Below are 22599 nucleotides of genomic sequence, written 5' to 3'. Positions count from 1 at the left end.
GGGTAGTTTGCATTTCCAGAGGCATTTCATGTGTGGAATCACCTCAATTTATCCAAAATATCAGTTGTTGTGGTCAATTTGACCGGAGGAATTGTTTTATTAAATGACGATTACATTCAATAACATGTCTTATCGTTCCCATTCCCAATCTTCTCATCCAATTTTCATTCCAATTGCCCACCCTTGGAAGCCGGAGAGACAGGATCAAATGCAAACGACTGGTGGACATTTTGTATGTTTCAGTGAGTGAAATTTGGTGGCCTGACAACAATATTCCCTGCGATGTGCCAGAGTTTCTTTTGATGTGGAAAATATTGTCACAGCGGGTTACCACTAATTGGAAGATTAAGCTTATAATACAATATTGGATATGATGTTGCAGTGTGTGGTGCTGAAAGGTTTATGGTGATTGTAATGTGAGGAAAAGAAGTGGTAGAAATCATCTCGTCTCTCTGGCAAATTGATTGGAAAAACCAGGGGGTTAGGAACTCTCCGCCACGCAAGTTTGTGTGGAAGTTCCGGCGCGTAATTGGGTGATTAATTTGCAATAATTGTACTTGTATTAATAATTAACCAACATTGCGGAGAAGTTAATTCAGCGGAAATGCTGCCAAAAACAACACTCACGTAATTTCTCATTCACCTGGAGCCTCACCCACTTGGCGCTCCGCACACGCTTGGATTTTGTCGTTGGGGACAAAAAGAAGACTCCACGAGGCATTATGGCATCCACAGTCGCTCGCTCTCTCTCTCTCGCGGAGAGCGCGAGCGGCGCTGGTGGTGGGGATGAGCCGACAGAGAGGCAATTGGTCGGCGCGAGATGAACTCCGGCGAGAGTGACGGTGAGGTTCCAGCCCAGAAGCTGAGGCCCCGCCCACTTCAGGTGACACTGTGTCAATCTGTGCTGTCAGCCGAGGGAGACTCGCGCCTCTCCTCACTCTCGTGCCCAGATCTCCCATCTTTATTTCCTCTGATGGGGTGAATATAAGCTCTATTATCTTGTTACGGACTCCCTCGGGAGGTGGGTGTTTGTCGAATGGATTTCCCGCTCCACAAACCACCCCAGCCAATGGATCTTGGAGCGTCCGGTTTGCGGATGGCTTGGGGTGAGTAATTGTTCTAACCAGTAAGTGGAATTCTGCCGTCATTTCCTCCGACTCAATTCCATTTTCATGCCACAGCGATAATTGTGTCCACTGATTGGAAATCTTCCCCTAAGCCTCAAACTACATCCGGACGCGATGTCGCAAATGGGCGCATATTTTCAAATCCACTTCTTCTTTCGCGCACCAGATGCTTCTGCATGGTGAATAAGATTTATTAATTATGTTGCTCAGAGTGTTGATTTAGAATTCTCTGCAGAATTGAATGGCATGTAAGGGGCAAATTGGTGTGCGGAAAACCTCCATTTCTGTGTTGTGCCATGGGAAAATACACGGAAACGGCGGCAGCACGCGCTCAATCATTTGATTCCCTCATGATGGGATGCTCTCAACCCAGGAAAATGCCCTGACGTGCGCACTTGAGCGGGAGAAGAGCTGCGAATGTGTGCGTGTGTTCAGGGGAATTCACTATGTACATCATCGCTGAGAGAGTCGCCGCCCCTCGGCTGGCTCTCTCAGAGGCCAACCGGCTGGCGGAAGAGGTGTTGTGAGTTTAGACGCTTGTTCACCTCTTGCGTGTGCAGACGATTGAACCAGGGAACACGGAAGTCTTGTACGTGAAGTTGGTGTGATTTGCCGAGTGCGCGAAGAGAGATGGAGAAATGACAGTGAATTTCCCGAGAGTGTGCTGAATCCTTGAGGCGAATTGTGCACTTTTGTCGTGGTGAATTATGGACATAAAACCACTTTCGGATGTGCAGAAGCAAACATTTCAGTGTTTAGTGGACAAACTGATTGCGAGGAAGAAGTTCACGGCACAGGAGGCGGAGGATTTTCAGAAATTGGTAGAAAATGCCAGAAACTCGAGGAATTTGCAGAAAATAATGGAAACGTTCAAGGATAGTGGAAACATTGAAGTGGACAAAATTGAGGATAGCTTTAAAGAAGGTGTGTAAGATGATTTCTTTCGGGGATATTCTATGCGCATAATTTGATCATATTTCTCCACGCAGAAAACAGCGTTTACATTAAGGATACTGCGAGAAAATTTCCCGGCGGTCAAACACTCACTCCTCGTCACACAATTGACGCCATCCTGGGTCTGAACGCGGCCAGAAATGGTGATTCTTGCGGTGAGTCCATTGTCCACTGACTAATTACTCTGCCAGCAAATTGCTTGACCATTCAAAAGACAGTCCCTTAATCGGATTTTCGCGCTCAAAGTGCTGAGCATCGCTCAATATCGTGATTGATGGCTCATCTCAGGGGCACTTTTGGGATGTTGGCGGCTGAGAGAGTCATCAATGGGCCGGTGATTAATGACTCCATTGAGGTGTTTTTTTTCTTCTCCACGACGCGTGAACATCAATGAAAGAGTTGAGAGTGGTGAATTATGCGATGGCGGGAAGTGTCGAGACTCACCTGTTGGCGATTGCGTTTGCCAGGTGACTCCAAAGCACACCCAAATAGATTCATAACTATAATAAAGTGTGAGAAGGATGAAAAGTCATTGTTGCAAAAGTGGCGAAAAAGTTTTCAAACTAATCTTATCGCCTCGCCTCAATTCAATTTCAATTTTCATTTCCATGCACAAAACTTTCAATTAACTGTCGCACCTCGTTGATGGCGCAGACACCCAATTATGCCAATTTATTGCCGGAGTTGTCAACAAAACTAATTAACAAATCTCGTGCTTTTCGTCCCCCGCCGAAAATTGAAAGTTTCAATGTCATATTCACCCTGGGTGGAAAATTAAAATTGAGATCATTATTGCGCTCTATCTGATTGCATGAATCTCACCTTCTGTGCGCTGCCACAATCAGAAAGGTGAGCACAAAGTTTTTCTATTAATTCCTTTTCCTTAAAACTTCCACCCCATGAGCTAAATATCCTTCTGCATGCCATTTAAATTGTCTTCTAAGGAGGAATTCTATTGCGGAGGGTGAGAAGTATTTTCGCTATTTTATTTGCCTTTTTCATCCAGCAACAAGACTCTATAAATATTGGTTGAATTTATGTGAATCAGTTGAATTCCCAGTGAAGAATCTCACCGACGCTTACTGAAAGAGAAAAGTGCTTTTCCATACTTCATCAGCTGAATTTTCCGTTACTGTATAACAGTGGAAATATGTGAAAATGATTTGACTTGCTCTTACACAACATTTGATATTTCCGCAAACAAAACATGGAGGCCTCATTTAACCCCCAAGGAAATTTTTGGGCAAAAGAAAAGCCCCATTAATTACTTTCTACAGCATGTCACCGAAATTACCAGCCCTACTTATTTACCTGAGTCTATATAAATTGTAAATTTGGTTATTCGGCGTGTGCAGGTGGGCCAAGATTTCGCTGATAGTGCTAACAACCCCTCTTTGCGACGGTGGAACGCAATGGCACTATAATTTCTACTTTAATACACACCACTTTCGGTGGGATTGAATCAAATGATATTTCATTTTTCGGTTTACACTGGAGAATCAATCTTCGCGGGAAAATTATTTGGCACGCGATTTTTCCACCCCCAAATCACCCTTTCCGCTCGCGGCGGAGTTCAAGTCCCTCAATTGGCAAAAGGGGGCATTCAATTGGAATGCGGGGAGCTTTCATTTTCGCTCGCATTTTTGCACGGCTCTTATCGTGGTGAAACATCAAGAAGTGCGCCGTGTGATGCAAAACTTTCAAACGTGATCCTTTCAGAGCGGCGAAAAGTGCTGTGAAAGTGATAATTGGCCGATTAATTTGGTGGTGATCACGAAAGGCCTCTTTAAGTGCGATCACAATCGCACAATGTGGACTTTCGCGGGTGTTCCTTTTTGGCCAATGACCGGCCCGCCGGAAAGAAATGCCTAAAATATTTTATTTAATTACCCAGTCATGTCAGAGCACATATTTGAATATTCAACCACACCAATTCACCCCCTCCGAAGAGGGGATTTCTTTTCACTCTGAGCGTCATTAGCATAAACATAAATTGTAATACATTTTCCATGTGTGTCTGAATTGATTGGGCCAAAGAGTGGGCGCCAATTTTCTCACACTCACAATTTCGCGCGTAAGAGAAGGAGAATAAATTGAATTATACAGAGAACCATTCACTTTAGCATAATGTGCGAAGTTCTAATAATAATCCATTCGTTTAACTCCAACGAATTTCCCTTCCATAAACGATTTAACTCGGGGATTTTATTTTATTTCAACATTTTAGCGAAAATGGGTATTTTGACACGCGATCTTTTACGATTCCTCACACATTACTTTTTCTTCCTCATATATTATTTGCCACTGAATTTCATTTAGCATTTGGCTCTGTTGTAAGTGCTGTTGGAAGGGAAGAAATTCAATCAGAGTCACTCAATTTGCTCAATTAAGTGAGGAATTCAATTGAGATTATTTATTGTCTTTCACACCACCTTCAATGCGGAACTGTGTGTGTCCAATTATGGGATTCTTGGGGACGCCTTGATGTGATGTGATTAAATCCCAGGCAATTAGGAGCATCGAGATGGAGCTCTCGAGGGCTGAAATGTGGGTGAAGATGGCAAATACTGGTGTCCAGACAAATTGTTTTCATTTGCACTGCTTGCCAAAGGTTCGCTCACACGAGGGACAATTGCAACAATTGCATAAGATGCAAATAAATGAGATCTTGAGGTGTTAACCAAGGCAAACACCAATGGAAAATTGACTATCATCACACTTCCTGTGAGATTTTCATCGTCATCAGCACAGCTGAAGAAGCACGTCCAATCGACACATTAAATAATCACGATTGGGGCAAAAAGTTAACAATTTCCTCTTATTTACCAATCGTACATCGATGGTTTTTTGAGAAGACAAAAAAGATCCTGAAATATAATATTGCGCCTCTGAATAGATTTTATTATTATACCACTTTCAAAAATTGATTGGTAATTAATGGCAATTTAATTTCATAATTAAAGCACACTTAAGAGAATGGTTTTCTATTTTGGCGCTCATTCACCTTATTATCGTTACCGCAAACACCTTTTTAAGTGAATGAACGGCGGCATGTCGAACGGACAGGCACGCATTCAGGCGCTCACAGACGCGTCAATGCGGAAATGTATGGCGATTCGGCCCTGGGGCGAAAGTCGATTTATTAGCGCGTAATTACATGAGATTAAATTGAATGTAGATTGATTCTTAATTTCAACCTACTCTGCTTTTAATCCGTCTCCCTCGGATTTCTCGTACCTCCTCTATGTCGTGTTTATATGGATACAGATTGATATGCCGCACTTGCGAACACGAAGCGACGGGTGTGAGCTTATCTAACATGAGAAAGGAGCTTTTGGGCTGCGTTTGAGCCAATTTTGCGGAATTAGATGAGTGCAAAAATCAAAAATTGAAATTAAACCGAATTTTTCAATTTAATACAATTTTGGGTGCCTTTGTTCCGCACAAACTCTTCATTTCTTTCTAACCATTTGGCATAAAATCAATGAGAAGTGCTTGAAACATTTGTACGAAGACTTCACATCGAAAATTTCATAACGATGGCGGTTAAGTAACGATCTTTACGTGCTTCACGAAGCGAATCACTTGGCAAAAATGAAGCTTCGCCAGATATTAATTACTTCTCCTCTCATCAGAAATCCGCACATACAGCAGAGCTCATTGAAATGTTGATGGATGAAATTGGCTTTCCGGAGCCACTCAATTTCTCAACCTGAGACAAAACGTCTTGCGAGCACACCCAGCGCGGCAACCTGTGTTCGAGCAGCGCACAGCAAAAAGCGCAATAGGAAAAGACAATGCCAGACACTTTAAGAGAGTGTTATTGATTGATTTAACTTAACTATATTAATAATAATTTGAAGAGTCATTAGCAAGTGAGGCGAGCGAGGCGGGAAAAAAAGTCGATTTGAGAATTGGCCGCGTCTGACCATCCTCTGAATCAATAAGGCTGATTGGCAGATGTTCTCTCTCCGGTGAATAGCATTAAGTAGCCGATACACCATCAATGCCCCAAGATCGCTCTATTCTTCGCAGCGCAGGCCGATAAGATCTCCGTCTTGCATTGTTGCTGGACTTGTAGATGGTGTTGTGAGATGTTTGTCTCGTCAATTTGTACCTTGAATGGGGGCCGCGTCCGAGGGAAGGTGTGTAATTACCATTTCTAATTAGGAATGGTAATTAAATCATATTCCAGACGTTGATGGAATTGAATCGATTTCAACTGTTTGCCAACATTCGTCGCTGCAACCATCGTGACAAAGTGTGTGTGTTGGGCGATAAATCACGACTTCAGAGACATTCTGGGATTATCGGGCGAGTTTTCCTGTGAATCTACGGGATTTTCTCTGCGCGCGCTTGAGAATTTATGGCGGAAAAATCTCTGTGGACACTTTTCAGGAGAGTGGAACACATGTTCCCGCGATGGGATTACACACTCACGCTCCCGACTTATGAATATTCAACGCAGTGAATGAAAAGAGAGATGATTTAGAGAAGTTAATGGAGTTCTTGACGCCCACTTGATTGACCCCATCTGATCCTCCGAGGTCTAAGGCACAAAAAAAGAGAGAGACTTTGACGGTCCCTCGCGGCAAAAACAGTCCACCGGAGAGTGAGAAGCATTCGGTGTAATTCTATGACAATGATCGTGATTGAGAAATCGATAAGTGTGTCAAAAGAATAATTTTCAAATCCATCTTACAAGACTCCTTCTTAAGCTGAGTGTGAGAAAAATATCCCCACACCAGAAATCACTTTCAATTAAAATGAACGCAATTGTGACGGTCTCATACTCATTAAAGTAACAAATTAACATGCAAAATGCTCGTTACGTGTGAATAATATTGAGATATCGAGTACATGTGCTGGCGCGCGGGCAAAGGAAAAGGTGTTTAAAATCACGCAATATGTTAAGGATTGAGCACTTATGGTTTGCTAAATTAGAATGTCACTCCTGTGCCGCAAATTGCTGCGGAATTCCACTTGCGGGTGAGCTTACCGAGAATCACCTGTCCTAATTGGCCTTTTGTAGGTGAGGCAACGGAGAATCCTAATCTGCGATATACACCATTAAATCACATAAAGGGAGCTGACAATCAAATGCTGGCCAGAAACAACTTGAGTGGCTCGTTCAATTTCCTCGATGTCGATAAGTACCATCTTCAGCCGCAGCAGCTCAATTACTCAGCAAATCTCAAGACCGCCTCGATGGACGCCAGCCCGGTGGACGGCGGCTTCGACGAGGTGTATCCCGGCAGCAGACCCTTCTGCAAGATCCTCACGCGCCAGAATCCCTGCCCCGAGGACTACGACGAAGCGCTCTCGCCGGGCGCCGAGCCCGCGAAGGATCTCTCGCCCAAGCGGAAGCACTACGAGGATCTGGACAGCAACGGCGAGGCCAAGAAGATGGTCTCGCTGGGTCACGACGGCCCAGAGTACATGAAGACTTTCGGGAGGGACTTCGAGGCCATGCAGGGCGACCAGATGATGGGCGAGGAGTATCGCGTGGGATCCACGGATATGCGAAACTCCATCATTGTCGATGACGCGAACAGAGTCAATGACGACTCGAGGCCCAACTCCAACGTGAATTACGCCTCCAGTGACGATCTCAACAGGACGAACTCCAGCGAACAGGGCGAGAAGATCACCTCAGGAAGCGACGAGGAAGGTGAGTGTAACAGCAGAAATCCTTTTCTTGAATATTCATTTGAATTTAACCTACAAAAAGACTTTTTTCGGATGAAAAATAGCCTTAATTTACCCAATACAAATCTTTGAAGAGAATTTAAATCCTTGCAATGTAATTTCTGCATAGTTTAACGTTCCTCATTTAATTGCCAATCTTCTGTCCAGCTCAAGATGACTCGTGCTCGAAGAAGAAACATCGAAGGAACCGCACCACGTTCACGACTTACCAGTTGCACGAGCTGGAGAGGGCGTTCGAGAAGAGCCACTATCCGGACGTGTACTCGCGCGAGGAGCTCGCCATGAAGGTGAACTTGCCAGAAGTCCGCGTGCAGGTGAGTGAAAAGCCCACAAAACTCCCCGCTGGCATGCAATCTAATCTCACAGCAATTGTTCTATCAAGAGGAATATCCAAATGATAGAATAATAAATAGTATTGAAGCCAAAATGATGTTTAGTCAATAAAAATGATTTGTCAAATCACGATATATGATCCATGTGATTCTTTTTTCCTCTTTGTGGGAAAGGAGAATTGCTGGGGAGAGTCTATATATGCAATATGCCATGAATTGCGTACATTTGTCGTGTATTTTTGTTCTTAGTGGCAATTGAGGGAATATTGTTCATTATATTGTACGATATATTAGATCGCGACTCTTCAATATAATCCAGTAAAAGATAGTTGAATTTGTTAAGGGAGAATGCGTACCAGATAATAAAAGATATTCCATGAGTTTGTATGAATAAAATGTATGCGCGCTATTATGAAAAATGTTGTCATGTATGTGGAAAATACATGGGGACAGCACAATGTCTAACCTTTACGTATAAATCGTTTACGATTTTGTCTGATTTATGCAAATGCGCTCACAGGAAAACTCAATATATCTTTAACAAATAAATTCAGTTACTTGCACGAAGCAAGAGAGACATGCCACTGTGAAAATCACATACATACAATTTGCACTGCTTGTGAAAGCATTCAATTTCCCACAGCCGCAAATTTGGGCGATGGAATATTATGCACTTGTGGGATTTTTGGTTTGGAGTTTGTGTGCCGAAAGGAAAATCAATTGATTGCAATTTTGGGGAAGAAAAAAAACGGTGAGAAATCTTCGGGAAAAGAAAGGAGGAAATACCAGAGATCCGTTCGGAAATATAAAATGCAATTTCCTCACTTTCTCAAACTGTGATATTAAAATGCCATTAAAAGTGTATGAAAATGTCTCGACTCTGTAGAGAAATTCCGGTGTTGTAAGGCGCATGAAAAGGAGGGTGTGAAGGTGACAAAGACGCGATACGGGAATTAGATTCGTGTCGTGAAAGTATTTTTCAAGTTTTCTCGCTGGAAAAATCATCGTGACAATATTAAACTCCTTTCTTTCTCGCCCAATTCACTTGCCGAAAGGCGAAACTCAATTTGGAGCGCCGGCAAGGGAATTTTCTGCAATTTTTCATGTCATTTTCCTCGTTCCCAATTTTACTATATACATATGTATGGCGGAAAGAAGAAAGCCAAGGAGTGAGAGAGTGTATATCTTCTATGTGTATGTATATTTTTCCCATATAAGAAATTCGATTTGTTCCCTCTTGAAGCAAAATTAAACTTGCGGCTGATGCTGTGTTTTGTGTAAGACATTTTCGACGGCGAGACAGAAAAATCTGGGAGAATTTCCCTCTGAGCAGTGCTTAAGACATCTGAGATGGTTCTTTTCTCCCATCGGATTTGTGTATTAGATCAGCTGTCGCGGCAAATGAGCTTAAACCATCAAACAAATTGAGTCAAAAGTTATCAGACAAGTGACACGATAAAAGGGAGAGTCCGCCAACAAATTGGAGACAAACTCACACCCTCAAATTCCACATCTCTGCCTCTGATTTCAACATTAAGACGGCACACACAGTGATTTTTATCCAATTTGTGAATATGTGTAACAGGTTTTCCACCACAATAAATCTTCACGGAAAATGCAATTATGTGTGTTTTACCGCCAGTTCAACAACATTCAATGCACAACAAATTGGTGGAAATCAAAATGCAATTTATTTCTTCAATGCACACACACACACAATTTCTCACATTCTCCAACGATCAACACCCCAAAACTCGTCTTTTGTTACCCTCTCGACGATTTACCGCCACGAATTCTCAATCCATCACCCCTTTTCATGGCTTTTCGCCCCGAAACCATTGTGATTCGCATTGCACACAATGCCTAAGCTTAGAATGCCGTCACACTCATTCTGCAGTTCGCAAACCACCCCGTTTCTGTTCAGTGGTGGCTTAGTAAGGGGTGGTCTCTGCTTTTTTTTCAAAATAAAAATGGATAAACCCCAAAATGATTTACCACATAGACAGAGAGTGAAAATTGCATGAGATATGAAATATGGCGTATTGAAACAACGGAAAAAGCACGAAATTTAGCAAAATTTTGCTTTAAAAAATGAGCCAAATTCCGAGTCTGAAACCAAATAAACGTTTAACTAAATTTTTTACCTTCAATTTATGATAAATTTGCTGATTTTTTCTATTAAATTCTCAGGTCAATTGATAGCAATTGAATTTAGCTGAGATTCTGTCTACTTTTCGTAGTATTTCAAAGTATTTTTCACAAATGTATTTTCACTTCCCAGAAATCTCTCCCGCGATATTTAGTGTGGTTTCCAGGTGATACAAAATGACCACAAATGCAGTGCATCGATGGTTTTGTGTGGGAAAACGGCGTCTTCGAAAAGGGGTTCGCTTAAGGGTTGTTCGGTCACTGCTAAATGAAGCAATTTTCTCACCCACTCAACGGAGCCCTAATTGATGATTCTCCACGCTTAATTCATTTGACATACTTAATCAATCTCCCTCCCCATTCGCCGTCCAACCCTTTCCTCTGTGCACATGTTTAATCAATTTGCTGTTCTCAAGCCGACACCAAAAACACACTCTCGAGGGGCATCTCTTGAGTCGTGCAGCAATTTTCTTCATGTGCGCTGAAGTTTTTGGCGACCGACAAATGAGATGGGGTGGCATTTTTGGCGAGTTGGTGGGAGTTGGTGGGAGTTGGTGAAAAATGCCATGGCGAAATGTGCAGAAGGAAATGGAATGCCGTGAGCAATTTGCCGTTGTTTGTTGTTTTCCTAATTTGGTAATTCCGCGAAAACAAATTTCGCAATTAAAATTGGAAGTTGGCACGACTTATGGAATATCCTTGCCAGACGACATGTTGGGCGATGAACAGAAATGCCTAGGGAAAATTATCACGAAGCCGCGCGCGGGCACGGAAAACGCACTCAAACACACACCGAAAAAGTCGAGGGGCGCGCCGCGCGGGGGTGGCAATTTTGAAACACAAAACTCCCTATCGATCTAACAATTAAAAATAGTTTGGGGATATTTGGTGTCTCCTCACTGTGTGTTATTACCATTTGCTATGCCACTCCGTGCCAGTTAACGATTATTGGCGGTAAGCGATTTACTATCAATGCCGCGGCTTCTTTGCCTCTCCCCTCCCACCCGATCGTACACAGGGACTCTCACGATTGTAATTGGTGTATGAATTTATTCCGTAATCTCGTGATTAGTACAAATAATGAGGCGAAAGAGAGACGGTGGAAAAAATGGGACTTTTGTGGCGCGGAAAAAGGGTGAGACATCATAAATATCAGTGTGAATTAAATGTCTTTATAATTTTATGGTACTTTATCGATATTCTCTCCAAACCACCCTCTTAGTCAAAGGGAGAAGAAGAAGAAGTAGAAAAAAAGTATCGTTCGTGACAATACATTATTTATTGCTCTTCTCCATGCTTTTTTCCTATGCAAGTTCCGTAATTATGGCGTGACTCGCGCGAATTGATACAAACTCTCCTTGTATTATTTCACCGAAAAGCGATTTTTCTCTCCACCATTTACGTCTATATCAAAAGTCTGAGCAAAGTCTGAATGTCTCGCACCCTCTTCACATTGGAATAATCTCCGATCTTGCCTTATTAAATTTCCCACTTCTTGGGAAGTCATTTCAATTGGATCTTGCAAAATTTGACAGAGATTTATATCACAACTCCGCAATTTAATTTGTTTATTTACCGTCCTGTCATGTCAATAATTTCACTTTTCGCTGATTTATGGCGAGTGGAAAAGTTGATTTAAAAAGAAAATTGAGTCAAGAGATAAAGTCAAGGAGTTTCCTAAGCGTCACGTGCGCCGCAATCGAAAAGAAATCATACAAGCAATTTAATACTCGTGGAGTCCTTGTTGAAGTTTCACTGCGGCACACAAATGAAATGTTGCTCAACGACGGATAATTTGATTTTTATTACACGAATACATTTGTTCAATTATGCCTCTAAATAATGTAATGTTTATTAGTGTATATCTATAAAAAGTAGCGCAATAAGTTGACAATTTGCATGGTTGAGTGACGAGGATATGGATGAAGGAATATATATTTTCCTCCAACATGAAACATGTGAAATTGTGCCCTTGTATTCCAGCTTGGACGGGAAATTGCTCACTTTGCATATAGCCTCGAGTGAGTGAGAGAGAGAGAGAAAGAGAGCATAAAAACTCACTGAATCGATTGGGAAGCATTACAAAATCCCCATTGAAGCTCAATGAGATTCAAGCTTATTCCTTTGATGATGAATTTCATATTGGCATCCGCAGAGAAATTATGCCTCACACTCATATTGGCAATGTTTTGAGGAAAAGCTCTTTTCCCTCCGTTGCGGTTTGTTTTCCGTGGGAGGAAGTTGGAGCTCTTTGGCACTCCAATAAAACTAATTCACCAACAAAATTTTCCCCCTTTTTGGCTTTATTGGTGGAAATTGTATGGTTTGTGAAGAGCGTGGAAGGAAAAAAAGGGAAAAAAAAGTCTCACATTATTGCACAATTTTCCATTCAGGACGCCCACTTAACAAGACGAATTAATCAAGTTCCATTAGAGGTGTGGTTTCCTCCATGCTGAGAAATTCACTGGGAAAGTGACTTGTTATGCGATAAATCGATAGAATGCCGGCGCTCAAGTCAGGAATGGCCGAATTACACACTCTCGAAGATTTCACTTTGCAGACCAGAGGAAAACGTGCGTGTGGCAATTTTACGAATGGCAGCAATAAAATTATGTGCAGAGCCTCAGAAAAAATAATGAAATAATGCCAATTTTTGAATTAAGATCTCTATCGGAACATGCAATGTGTATTATATGCCTTTCGATACTGTGAAAGTCAACTGAGGGTAGAAGGCAACAAGGGTTGCGATGTAGATTTCTCACCGGGAAGAGTTGAGTTTTTTGGCGGGAGAGTTTGGAAAATCTGAGAGCCGAGGCCTGCAAAGCCACCGCACGAGCCACAAAATCCCCACGAGAGTGTCTCATGATGTAGAGCAGTTACTGTTTAATCGATACTTAAGATAAGATCTCAACGCGCGCATTAGTCTAAATAATTAAATTAATTAGTGTCGCCATATCGCGTGCGCCCCAGAGAAATGTCCAATAGAGAAAACACACTCACACCCCCTCGGCCCATTCCCACCTGCGGATAAAAGAGGCCTCAGTGACTGTTTTGTTTGCTGAAATTTATACACACTCGCACCCAAACATTTGAGCATATTAATGTCCTGTTCGAAGCATTAGTGACGATAAATGAGGAAGTGAATCTAAATTGGTGGAGTTTGTTGTTTGGGGGTGAGCACTTTGTGGTTTTCCCCCATTCCCATTTGCATATCCGCATTTCTCCTGCGGACGCCCTTCGGGGAGAGATTTTCACATTTTCTCTCAATTAGAGACAAATTGCCGAGGGGCGATGCACACAATTCCACCAACACACCAAACGATGTGGGATATTTTGACCAGTATTTTGTGAAGCGATTTTGATCAACTGTAATTAGATGAAATGTGATACTCAAATAAATCTCATTCTACTTCAATTTTAGTGGATATTATGAAGAATTTGTTATCAAGATTCTTTGAATTGTTGCGTAAATTTTGTACTTAAACTCTGACAATCCTGTTCTTTATTCACTTTCTTATGGTTTGTCAGATGTATTTGTATAGCCTCCTGTTCTCTTTGCTGTTTCTTACACGGAAGAGACAACGCGTAGAGTCTTTGAGTTAAATCTCATCTTGCATCAGTTCTAATTGAAATCCGTTCAGCATTTGACCCCCTGAAAGTGTGACAAAATTCAATCGACCCCTTTGATGGCAGAGATGGTATTTGTTTTAAAAAGGGCCACATAATTCCATTTCGATGGCGAGTCAGAAAATCAAATTGAGAGCGCTCGACGGGAATCTCTGCAACGCCCTGGGCGAGAGGCTCTTATTCAATAGTCCGGCAATTGGAGGGAAAATAATGAAAATGCTCACCCCCGCAAAAAATCTCATTTAAACGAGAGATAATTGCAGAGGTGTAACCACCAAATGTCGGCCCGAGAGAGACTCAAATTTCCACCTCAATTGTGTGTGCATAGTTTTTGGGTGAAGCATAGGCAAATCCGTGCTCTTTCCCGCCACACACATTGTTGCCATGGAGGTTTTCCCAGTCCACATTTGCAGCAGTTTTCATCATCATCATCAGATGAAATACAATTATTGCTGTGTATGTATTTTGCTGTGTGGCAAAACTATGAACAATAAAAAAGTTAAGTACGCATTAATAGCCCGTGCATCTGTTACTAAAAGTCCCATGAATTTTTTTTCTGCCATCGAGGGTTGATTCTCCCTCCGGTTGGTCGTGTTTCGAGGGTTGCGCGGGCGGGAAAATGGGAGCAAAATTGTCGAATTTCGTGTTGTTCATCGTGATGCAATATTATTTAATATCATTGCTATTAAATTTCGTACGCGTAATTGAGTTGAAAAGTTTTCATGTTCAATTGACTCTTGGGCTCGCGAGGGTGACACAGTGGAAAAGCGGCGTCGAGGAGGATTTTTATTGAATTGAAAATTAACAAAAGCCCACTTTTGGCAAGAGAGCGGGGCTGGAGTGTCACTCAATTGCCAGTGGTGGCGCAGAGCTCCCCATCGGTGAGGGTTCGGCGGTGGAAAATCGTGACTTGTTTGTGGAAATTTTCTTTTAAATTACTTTCCACCCACCCACAAGCTGCCACCCGAGGTATTCGCCCTGGGATGCCTCTGCGCAGCATCCTTCGGGGTGGATCTCGAGACAGGTGGAAAAGTTCCTCTCTTCACCACACCTTAATGCCATTTACCCCAGCGCCGTGGCCAATTGGGGGCGCCCCGAGTGGGCGACCCAGAAGTGGGTGGCGAAAATACACAAGAGACGAAGAAAATTGTTTAACGTACCGTGTAACAATATAACCAATTTGTTGTGAAATTGAAAATGGCAATGAAGACATGAATTGAGGAATTGCCATGAGTGTGTGGAGCTTTTTTCTTGCGCAACTGCCGCAGGAGCTTTGGCGTGGGGGGGGAGGGGGTGAAAATGGGGATGAAGAGGGACGTCAATGTGATGAGAAAATTCTATTACTTTTTTCATCATTTTCACTCCTTTTATTGTTGAGACACGATCATTTGTTATTTCATCTGACGTGTTTCGCAGTCTTTTCCTGGGAGACTTTTATTTTTCCATTTTATCTCAAGGGAAAAGCTCCTCGCTGGGGGAAGAAACACGCGCGCACGAGAGTGTGAAAAGACATATTTAAATTTATAGATTTATGAGTGCGACAATTGCACATAATGTCTCATTTGCGATGCTGTGTTAGAGGTCAATTGTCATTTGCGATAATCCGCCTGAATTATTGCAATTAATCACAAAATGCATGGGGAAAAAAATGCGGCAATATAGAGTGAAAATCCCCGGGAAATTCTCCTCTCACGTCAACACCGACACTCGTGAGCGGGGGAGAAAGAGAGGCACGACTGTGAGAAAGGAACCGGATGCAATTGATAGCGCAAAAAATGGGCAGAGGGATTTACCGACGGTAAATTGTTATTTATTCCTGATCCACTTGTAATGGGTTTTCCCTTTTTTCCCACCACTTGTGCCGATGGATCTCTCCCTGGCCGTCCGATGTTTTCCGCCAAAGCGCGTGGGGCGTGCATAATGCGGGAGGATCAGTAATTAATCTCCATTTTCATCACGCGATAATTCACCCGTTTGACGAAGATGCGGAAGACTGAAAGAAGAGTGTGGATGAGGTGAAAGAAAGAGTTCAATTATAGTCCATTGAAGCGTCAAATTGAGTGTAAAATTAGCGTTTTTTGTCCGCTCTCTCGCCTCAATTGAACATCTGCTTCATGTTTGTTTTTGCTGGAGTCCCTCTTCTACGGCATATTAAACTCTCAATAGTGCTAATATGTCAAGAAAAATCACAATGAAAGCACACTCGTTAAGTGATTCTCTTTCACATGGAGAAACCTCTTAATTCGCAAGATCAGCAATTGAATTGTGACGCCAAAGAATTCACCTATTCACGGATGAATTCATTGTGTGTTTGTGTGTGGCTAGAAAAGCGGGGATTATTCTATTTATTTTCAATTAAGCCACTCTTAATTGTCCAGATGGAGAAAAAGAAATACTTCAAGTGTCTCAAAATTATAGCGGAGGAATGAATTTCGAAGTGTATCATTGGCAGAAGATGAGATTAAACAAGTATTTTGATCTTTTTCGCATGTGTTTAGTTCATTTGCAAAAGTATCATGAGGCAGACTTTATTCATCCCCCTGAAATTAGCCGAACAATAATAATGATTCTGTGAAGTATTCTGTGATCAGTTTGACTGTCGAATTTGTAGAGCATTTGATGGAGTTCGCGCGGAGGGTGGAAATGCTCATTTGAGGGCTGCAATGTGAAGTCAAGCGTCGATAATCTCAAACACACGTCATCCCTCTCGATATTTGTCAAAATACACACCCGAGCAATTGGTCTCGAGGCTCGGCAAATAAAGTGGGTTAATTAAAAAGCGATTACGCTTAAGAAAGGGGTTGCGAAGATGCGGAAGAGCGAAGGTGGAGAGGCACGAGAATGGAGTTCATCTCAATGCGCGCGCTCCCTTTTTCTGGTGACGCTCTGAGAGCCCTTCGGGAGTGTTTCCAGCATCTAAATATACTTTTCATCTCATTATACTCATTATACGCAGCATTTTCGTCGGCAATATCAAATGACAAGAGTGTTAAATTTCATACAGAGCCACCGATTTCTATGAGAAATTACCTTCCGCTATTGTTTGCAATTATCTTTCATCATTCGATTATGCTTCTATAATTTAATTTAAGGGACGTGAATTGTTATGAAAAACAGGAAATAAAAGTGCCTCTCGAGGAGACGGTCGAGAGCATCATCATTCAAACCATTGCTATTTATATGTGTTCCAAATGGATCCACTCACAAGATGTGTGAGTCTTTCCTGCTGAATCATCCTGCACAAATTGAAATTTACTGTAGCACGCCATCCTCTTAATCCTGCCTCTGATCGGGGACGATCTTCAGTCTGGCACAGGCACACTCTTAATGCCCTGTTTAGGAAATACACGCCGCATTTACAAGGGAAGTAATATAATTTAATCTGTCTCGAGCATTCTGCAGCGGAGTGTTTCAAAATTGCTGGGTTTATCTTGATGCTCTATCAGTAACACATTCCTTCATTGTTAGCGATGGTGATTTTTTGTCACTGATGGACAGGACAAAAAAGGAGTCCTCCATCAATTTATCCATTAATACGACTGGGTTTTGTCGATTTACTCCTCAACAATGTACAAATTTGTTCCCTCTGCGCTCTGACGAGCTGCTTTTTCAGCGAGAGCATCTCACCCTGGCGATGCAGAGCAAGATAGTGGCGTCAGAGTCCTTTGTGACTCCATTATGTCTCTATTCTATCCCGGCAAAGGGGATAATTTGGTGCCTCTTTTCCCGCGCGCCGCGCATATTACTTTCCATATCTGCGCTCTCATCGCAGTCGTTGGCAAATGATACCGAGAACTCTGTCGCGCATAAGCGCAACATGGCAGAGATTCAATCACGCACGGAGAGTGCAACAACATTAATTCAGCCTGGGAAGTAATTGACAAATTTAATTTGAAATTTCAATCATGCATTTGTTGGTTCATCAGGCGGAATTTTGTGGGTGGGAATAGAGAGCTGTGTCGCGAGAGCTTTCCCCGTTCATCCACAGATTCCGAGTAATTAATTCAAAACAAACAACTTTTAATGAAGTCATGCTTCACACACAAACTAAATTCTAGTTTCAAACTAAATTGAATTAAATTGTCTCTACATCCAACCGGCGAACACACATTTTAATGAAGGTTGTTCTGCAATTAATAGCACCGACGAGAGCCCGCTCCAGCAAGGAGACAACACAGGATATGGCCTGGCATAGAATGTGCACAAAATTAGAGTGTGTCTCTGTGTGTGTTTTAATGCATCAAATATGGTGCACAGAATGGCAAATTAATTAAAATGTTCAACGGAGATTTTTGTTGTGAATTACGCTCTCAATTAAATGGCAAATTGAATAAATTGATTTAGCTATTAACTCGGTTGTGTTTTGCATCCAAGAAAAGCTTAATTTTAATTAAGACGCTCATAATTAGATTTGCCCTCTTGGCGAAGAAAGGCGCGCCAACAATCTCCCTCGCCATGGCAGAGAGAGAGAGAGAGCTTTCGCATCATTAAAAGTTATACCCTTTGACACGGGGTTGCAAATTTACAGCAAATTAAATATTAATATAATTAAGTCGTTTAATGAAATTCTTTCAATTTGCACATTTTGTGGGGTTCGCAAATTTGCAAATATTACAAATTTTCATTTATTCTCTCATCCCTTTGCGCGTCGCGAGTGCTTTTTCGTGTGTGCGCGTCGCGAGGAAAAAGCGCTGGAAAAAGTGTATTTTTGAGGCGATCTGTAAAATGAATTGATTGCATTTTTCTGCTCATGACAGGACTATTAACAAGAAATCTGACATCAAACGAGCTTCAGGATTTTTCAGCCTCCCAGCGCAAATGGCAAAAATTACACAAAACACCCTCGCATTTTTTCCTCCTGCGCCCAGCATGACGAAACCTCCGCCAAATTGGACATCTGCCTTCCCACGCATTTTCATGTAAATCGAGTGATTCTTACTAGAAGGAAATCACTTTTCACATTTAATAATTATTCAATAAAGTATTTCGGAAGTTGAGGCTCACTTGACTTCCATGGAAAGGTCGAAATCCTTCACGTTTAGGGGTTGAAAAAATGCTAACATGTGGAATTTAACATTGAGCAAATTTCCGAAAAGCAGTAATTCATGAAAATATATTCATATGGTCTGCAAATTTATTATTTATACGCAAAGTGTGAATCAGCGCCACTCAAAATATGCACACACGTTTTGCAGCCTAATAGTCAGGATAATGAATTTTATTGGAAAATAATGACAATAGCTGCAACTAACATTCTCTGTTATTTAATTACACAATGTCCTTTTGTAGCGACACACGATGAAAATAATTTCCTCTTATCATACGCCGTGATTTTTGCGTTGGGCGGCCAGAAAGAGCGCCGCTTGTCGGCATAATGGGACAATAATTAAATATCAATCAACATTATATCATTTAATATGTGGAAATGCGAGTGTGTGAATGTCGAAAAGAACATAAAACGACAATTAGAACGAATTAATCACGTCGTGTAATTAACCCTAAATTTATTTACGTGCTATGTCACCTAATTACACTCACCCGCGCGCGCGCCACCCTTTCGGACTCAAACCCACCCCGCTGCCGTGATTAATGAGGGACGATCATTTTTGATTCCTGCCTCGACTTTGGGGAGTCTTTTTGTGGCCAATTTGCCCCCCAGTTTGTGTGTCTGGCGCGTGATGAGATGAGGATTTGCAACAAAATTGTGCGGGGGTGCAAAAGCGGGGGTGAACGAGCGCATGCCTGGACCAGAGCATCCGTGCAATTGCCCAAAAACCGTTTTCACCCTCTGTGAATGCGAGGAAAATGGCGAACGAGGGTGTTTCTCGCTCCCTCACAGACTGAGAGACTGTGTTTCATTTCAGAAGAGTGCGCGTCTCATATTTCCACATTGTTTGCTGTTTAACTGATCATTAAGTGGGGTTAATCAAACACCGTGCACGTGCCTCAGACCCGATTTGACTTTGTTCTGTATGCAAAAAGACACATAAAACTCACTTTCCGCCACTGAATTCCACCCATTCAATTGTCCCGCAAGCGTGAGACTCTGCAAATAATGAGAAAATGCCACGCATCAACGGAAATATTTCAATTTGCAACGGTTTTTGCTCCAATTACTGGGCACTCATTCATCTGACTTTCATAAGTCATCCTGAGCCAATTGATAAGCCGTCATTCACCAAGTTGAGAGTCACACTATCAGCATGAGTGTACTTGACGTGCTCGCTTGCATTTCTCCTTGTTAATCGAATGCAAATGACGCGAATTGCTCAAAAAGGCGAGAAGTCGTTAAAGTATAGCCAAGATCGAGAATTGTGTGGCGAATGACTGATTAACTCAAGTGTTGTATGCCGATTTCAGGTGTGGTTCCAGAACCGACGCGCCAAGTGGCGTCGCCAGGAGAAGTCCGAGAGCCTCCGCCTCGGCCTGACCCACTTTTCTCAGCTGCCGCACCGCCTCGCGTGCAACGGAAGCTCGCTGCCCGTGGATCCGTGGCTCTCGCCGCCGCTGCTCTCCGCCCTGCCAGGTAATGCCGGTGACTCCCACTCGCTCCCACTTGCACTCATCAGACCTCTTCTTGGCAGGCTTCCTGTCGCACCCGCAGACCGTCTATCCCAGCTACTTGACGCCGCCGCTCAGCCTCACGCCGTCCAACATCGCCATGGGCAACCTGGGCCTCGGCACCGGCGGCAGGGTGATGGGCGGCCAGATGGGTGGCGGCGTGCGCATCTCCCCGCCGGCGCACGTCGTCATGCCGCCCGTCACGATGGCGCAGAACCCACCGGCCGCCTCGCCGCCGCGCGCCGCCTCGCCCGCGCACAGCGTCTCCAGCAGTCCCACCACGTCGCCCAGCGGCCGCCCGCCGCCCGACGCCCAGCCGCCAGAGATGGACGCGCCGGCGGACGGCCGCGCGCTGCCCAAGGACTGTGCCATCAACATGACGATGAACAACGCCGACATTCGCACCAATTCCATCGCGACGCTGCGCATCAAGGCCAAGGAGCACCTGGAAAGCATCAACAAGGGCCTCACGATGGCCTAGATGAGCCAAGAGATAGTTAGGGATGTGCTGAAACAGACTCCCGCAGAAATCCTGCGTGTCCTCCAATTGCTTCTGCGTTCATTTTGTAGACCAAAGAAAACAGTCAAAGTGATGAAAGAACATTTTAAGTGATACCATAGGAAGATTTCTCATCGAATTGATACAAAATTATCTCTTGAAGCAGAATTAAACTTTCTGATTGACATTTGTTCTAATTTATAAATGGCTTTCAAGTAATTTTCTTACAATTGTCACAGTTTTTGCATAAGTTTGTATGATTAATTTGTGTTTATTTGTTCAAACTGCATTCAAAATGCCTCAACAGAGCGAACGATGCCATAATTTACAATTTCTTCAGTAAACTTATGAAGTTTTGCGAATTCTTTTCACCCCGGAGAAATGGAATTTTCAAGTTGAGCATACTTTGCAGAGTCTTGTTATGGTATCACAGAGTCTTATTGTTTCCCAAAGCAATCAAATTTACGGCACAAAATTTACCACATTTTATCGAGAAGAGCACATCCCGAAAAAAAGCGATTGTTCAAGTTTTTGCAATATAGTTCCACGCGCCTTGTTGCAAGCGGAAGAGCACAATTTAGAGAGACGAATTGTGTGACTTTGAGCGTTGAAGCCCGGCAAGAAAAAGCTAGAAGAAAACAATTTATATAATGACCCTAAAAATTAGATATCAATTTTGACATAAAATTACCCAAGAGTTAGCAATTTTGGCAAGGAGGTGGTAAGTGTGTGAGAGAGAGAGAGGAAATGGCCAGAAGCACGAGTTTGAGAAGTGCGTTAGATCTAGAAGGAAGTTTTTCGTTAGATAAGCAAATGAAGGGGGAAAAGAGAGTGGCTAAAATCAGTGCATAGAATTAAATTATTGTATAAACTAATAGCAATGGATGTAACATAATAAAAGGGAGGAAATTTGTAAATAAAATCCATCTCTCACGTGATTCCACAACCGCCCGAATCAATTTCGCCTGTCTCTGAGGCCCCCTTTTGCGCCCCGCGCACTGGAAGGAGAGAGCAAATACTGATTAACATTTAATTGCTTTCGCCATACAATTGTTTGTACACTCTTCACAGAGGATTTTTTTTCTTCGGCACCGGAAAAATGATTGGCAACTTTTTTTTTTATTTCAAATACCAACCGCCCATCGAGATTTCTGCGGTGGAATATTGGGGGCAGTTTTGGAGGCCCGGAAAATATGCGATGCACAAAGTAATTAAAAGTTCTACCTTGGGTTTGAGGGGTGGAGGGGTTTTTTGATTAAAAATCCAACTGCGAGTGTCTCAATCCGACCCCATTCCAGCACACCCTCGAGCTCCTCGTCATGCGATTTGTGCAGCCAAAGTTTGGCACAACTTTCAACTGGAAATCACCCCCCCTGAAGGGTGGGGTTGATGGCTAATTTGCTGAGGTGGAAAACAACAGGTTTAATTTGTGTGAAGAAACCAACAAATTTGATTCTTGTGGCGCAAGAAGACAATTTATTCACGGTAAGTTTTGGCCATATAGACATTCTCTGTAGTGTTTCTTGTGAAAAACCTTTGCCACAACTTCAAGGCGTTGGAATGCTGACAAATAAATTTATTTGAAAGTTTCTTTGTCACTCGTTGGAAGTTTATAGGGTCACATTTGAGGATTACCACCTCG

The 22599-nt window shown here is 42.7% G+C and overlaps 1 protein-coding gene across 1 annotated transcript; it reads left to right on the top strand.

The window, feature by feature from the left end:
- Nucleotides 1–1689: 1689 nt before the first annotated feature.
- On the top strand, nt 1690–20954 carry LOC132264200 (retinal homeobox protein Rx). Its single transcript, XM_059764313.1, has 6 exons — nt 1690–2051; nt 2117–2236; nt 7114–7752; nt 7938–8104; nt 20258–20423; nt 20482–20954. The coding sequence occupies exons 1-6, from the start codon at nt 1835–1837 to the stop codon at nt 20937–20939; spliced, it is 1767 nt and encodes a 588-aa protein (XP_059620296.1). The 5' UTR covers nt 1690–1834; the 3' UTR covers nt 20940–20954.
- The last annotated feature ends 1645 nt before the right edge of the window (nt 20955–22599 follow it).

The sequence above is a fragment of the Phlebotomus argentipes genome, unplaced genomic scaffold (genome assembly GCF_947086385.1).
Source record: "Phlebotomus argentipes unplaced genomic scaffold, Phlebotomus argentipes genome assembly contig_32, whole genome shotgun sequence".
Taxonomy (NCBI): domain Eukaryota; kingdom Metazoa; phylum Arthropoda; class Insecta; order Diptera; family Psychodidae; genus Phlebotomus; species Phlebotomus argentipes.
This window is presented reverse-complemented; position numbering and strand designations above follow the sequence as displayed.

Excerpts from the sequence above, each read along its gene's own strand:
- LOC132264200 (XM_059764313.1), top strand. The coding sequence starts at position 1,835 with ATGGACATAAAACCACTTTCGGATGTGCAGAAGCAAACATTTCAGTGT. Across the intron at positions 8,105-20,257 it reads TGCCAGAAGTCCGCGTGCAG|GTGTGGTTCCAGAACCGACG; the intron begins GTGAGTGAAAAG and ends TGCCGATTTCAG. Across the intron at positions 20,424-20,481 it reads GCTGCTCTCCGCCCTGCCAG|GCTTCCTGTCGCACCCGCAG; the intron begins GTAATGCCGGTG and ends TCTTCTTGGCAG.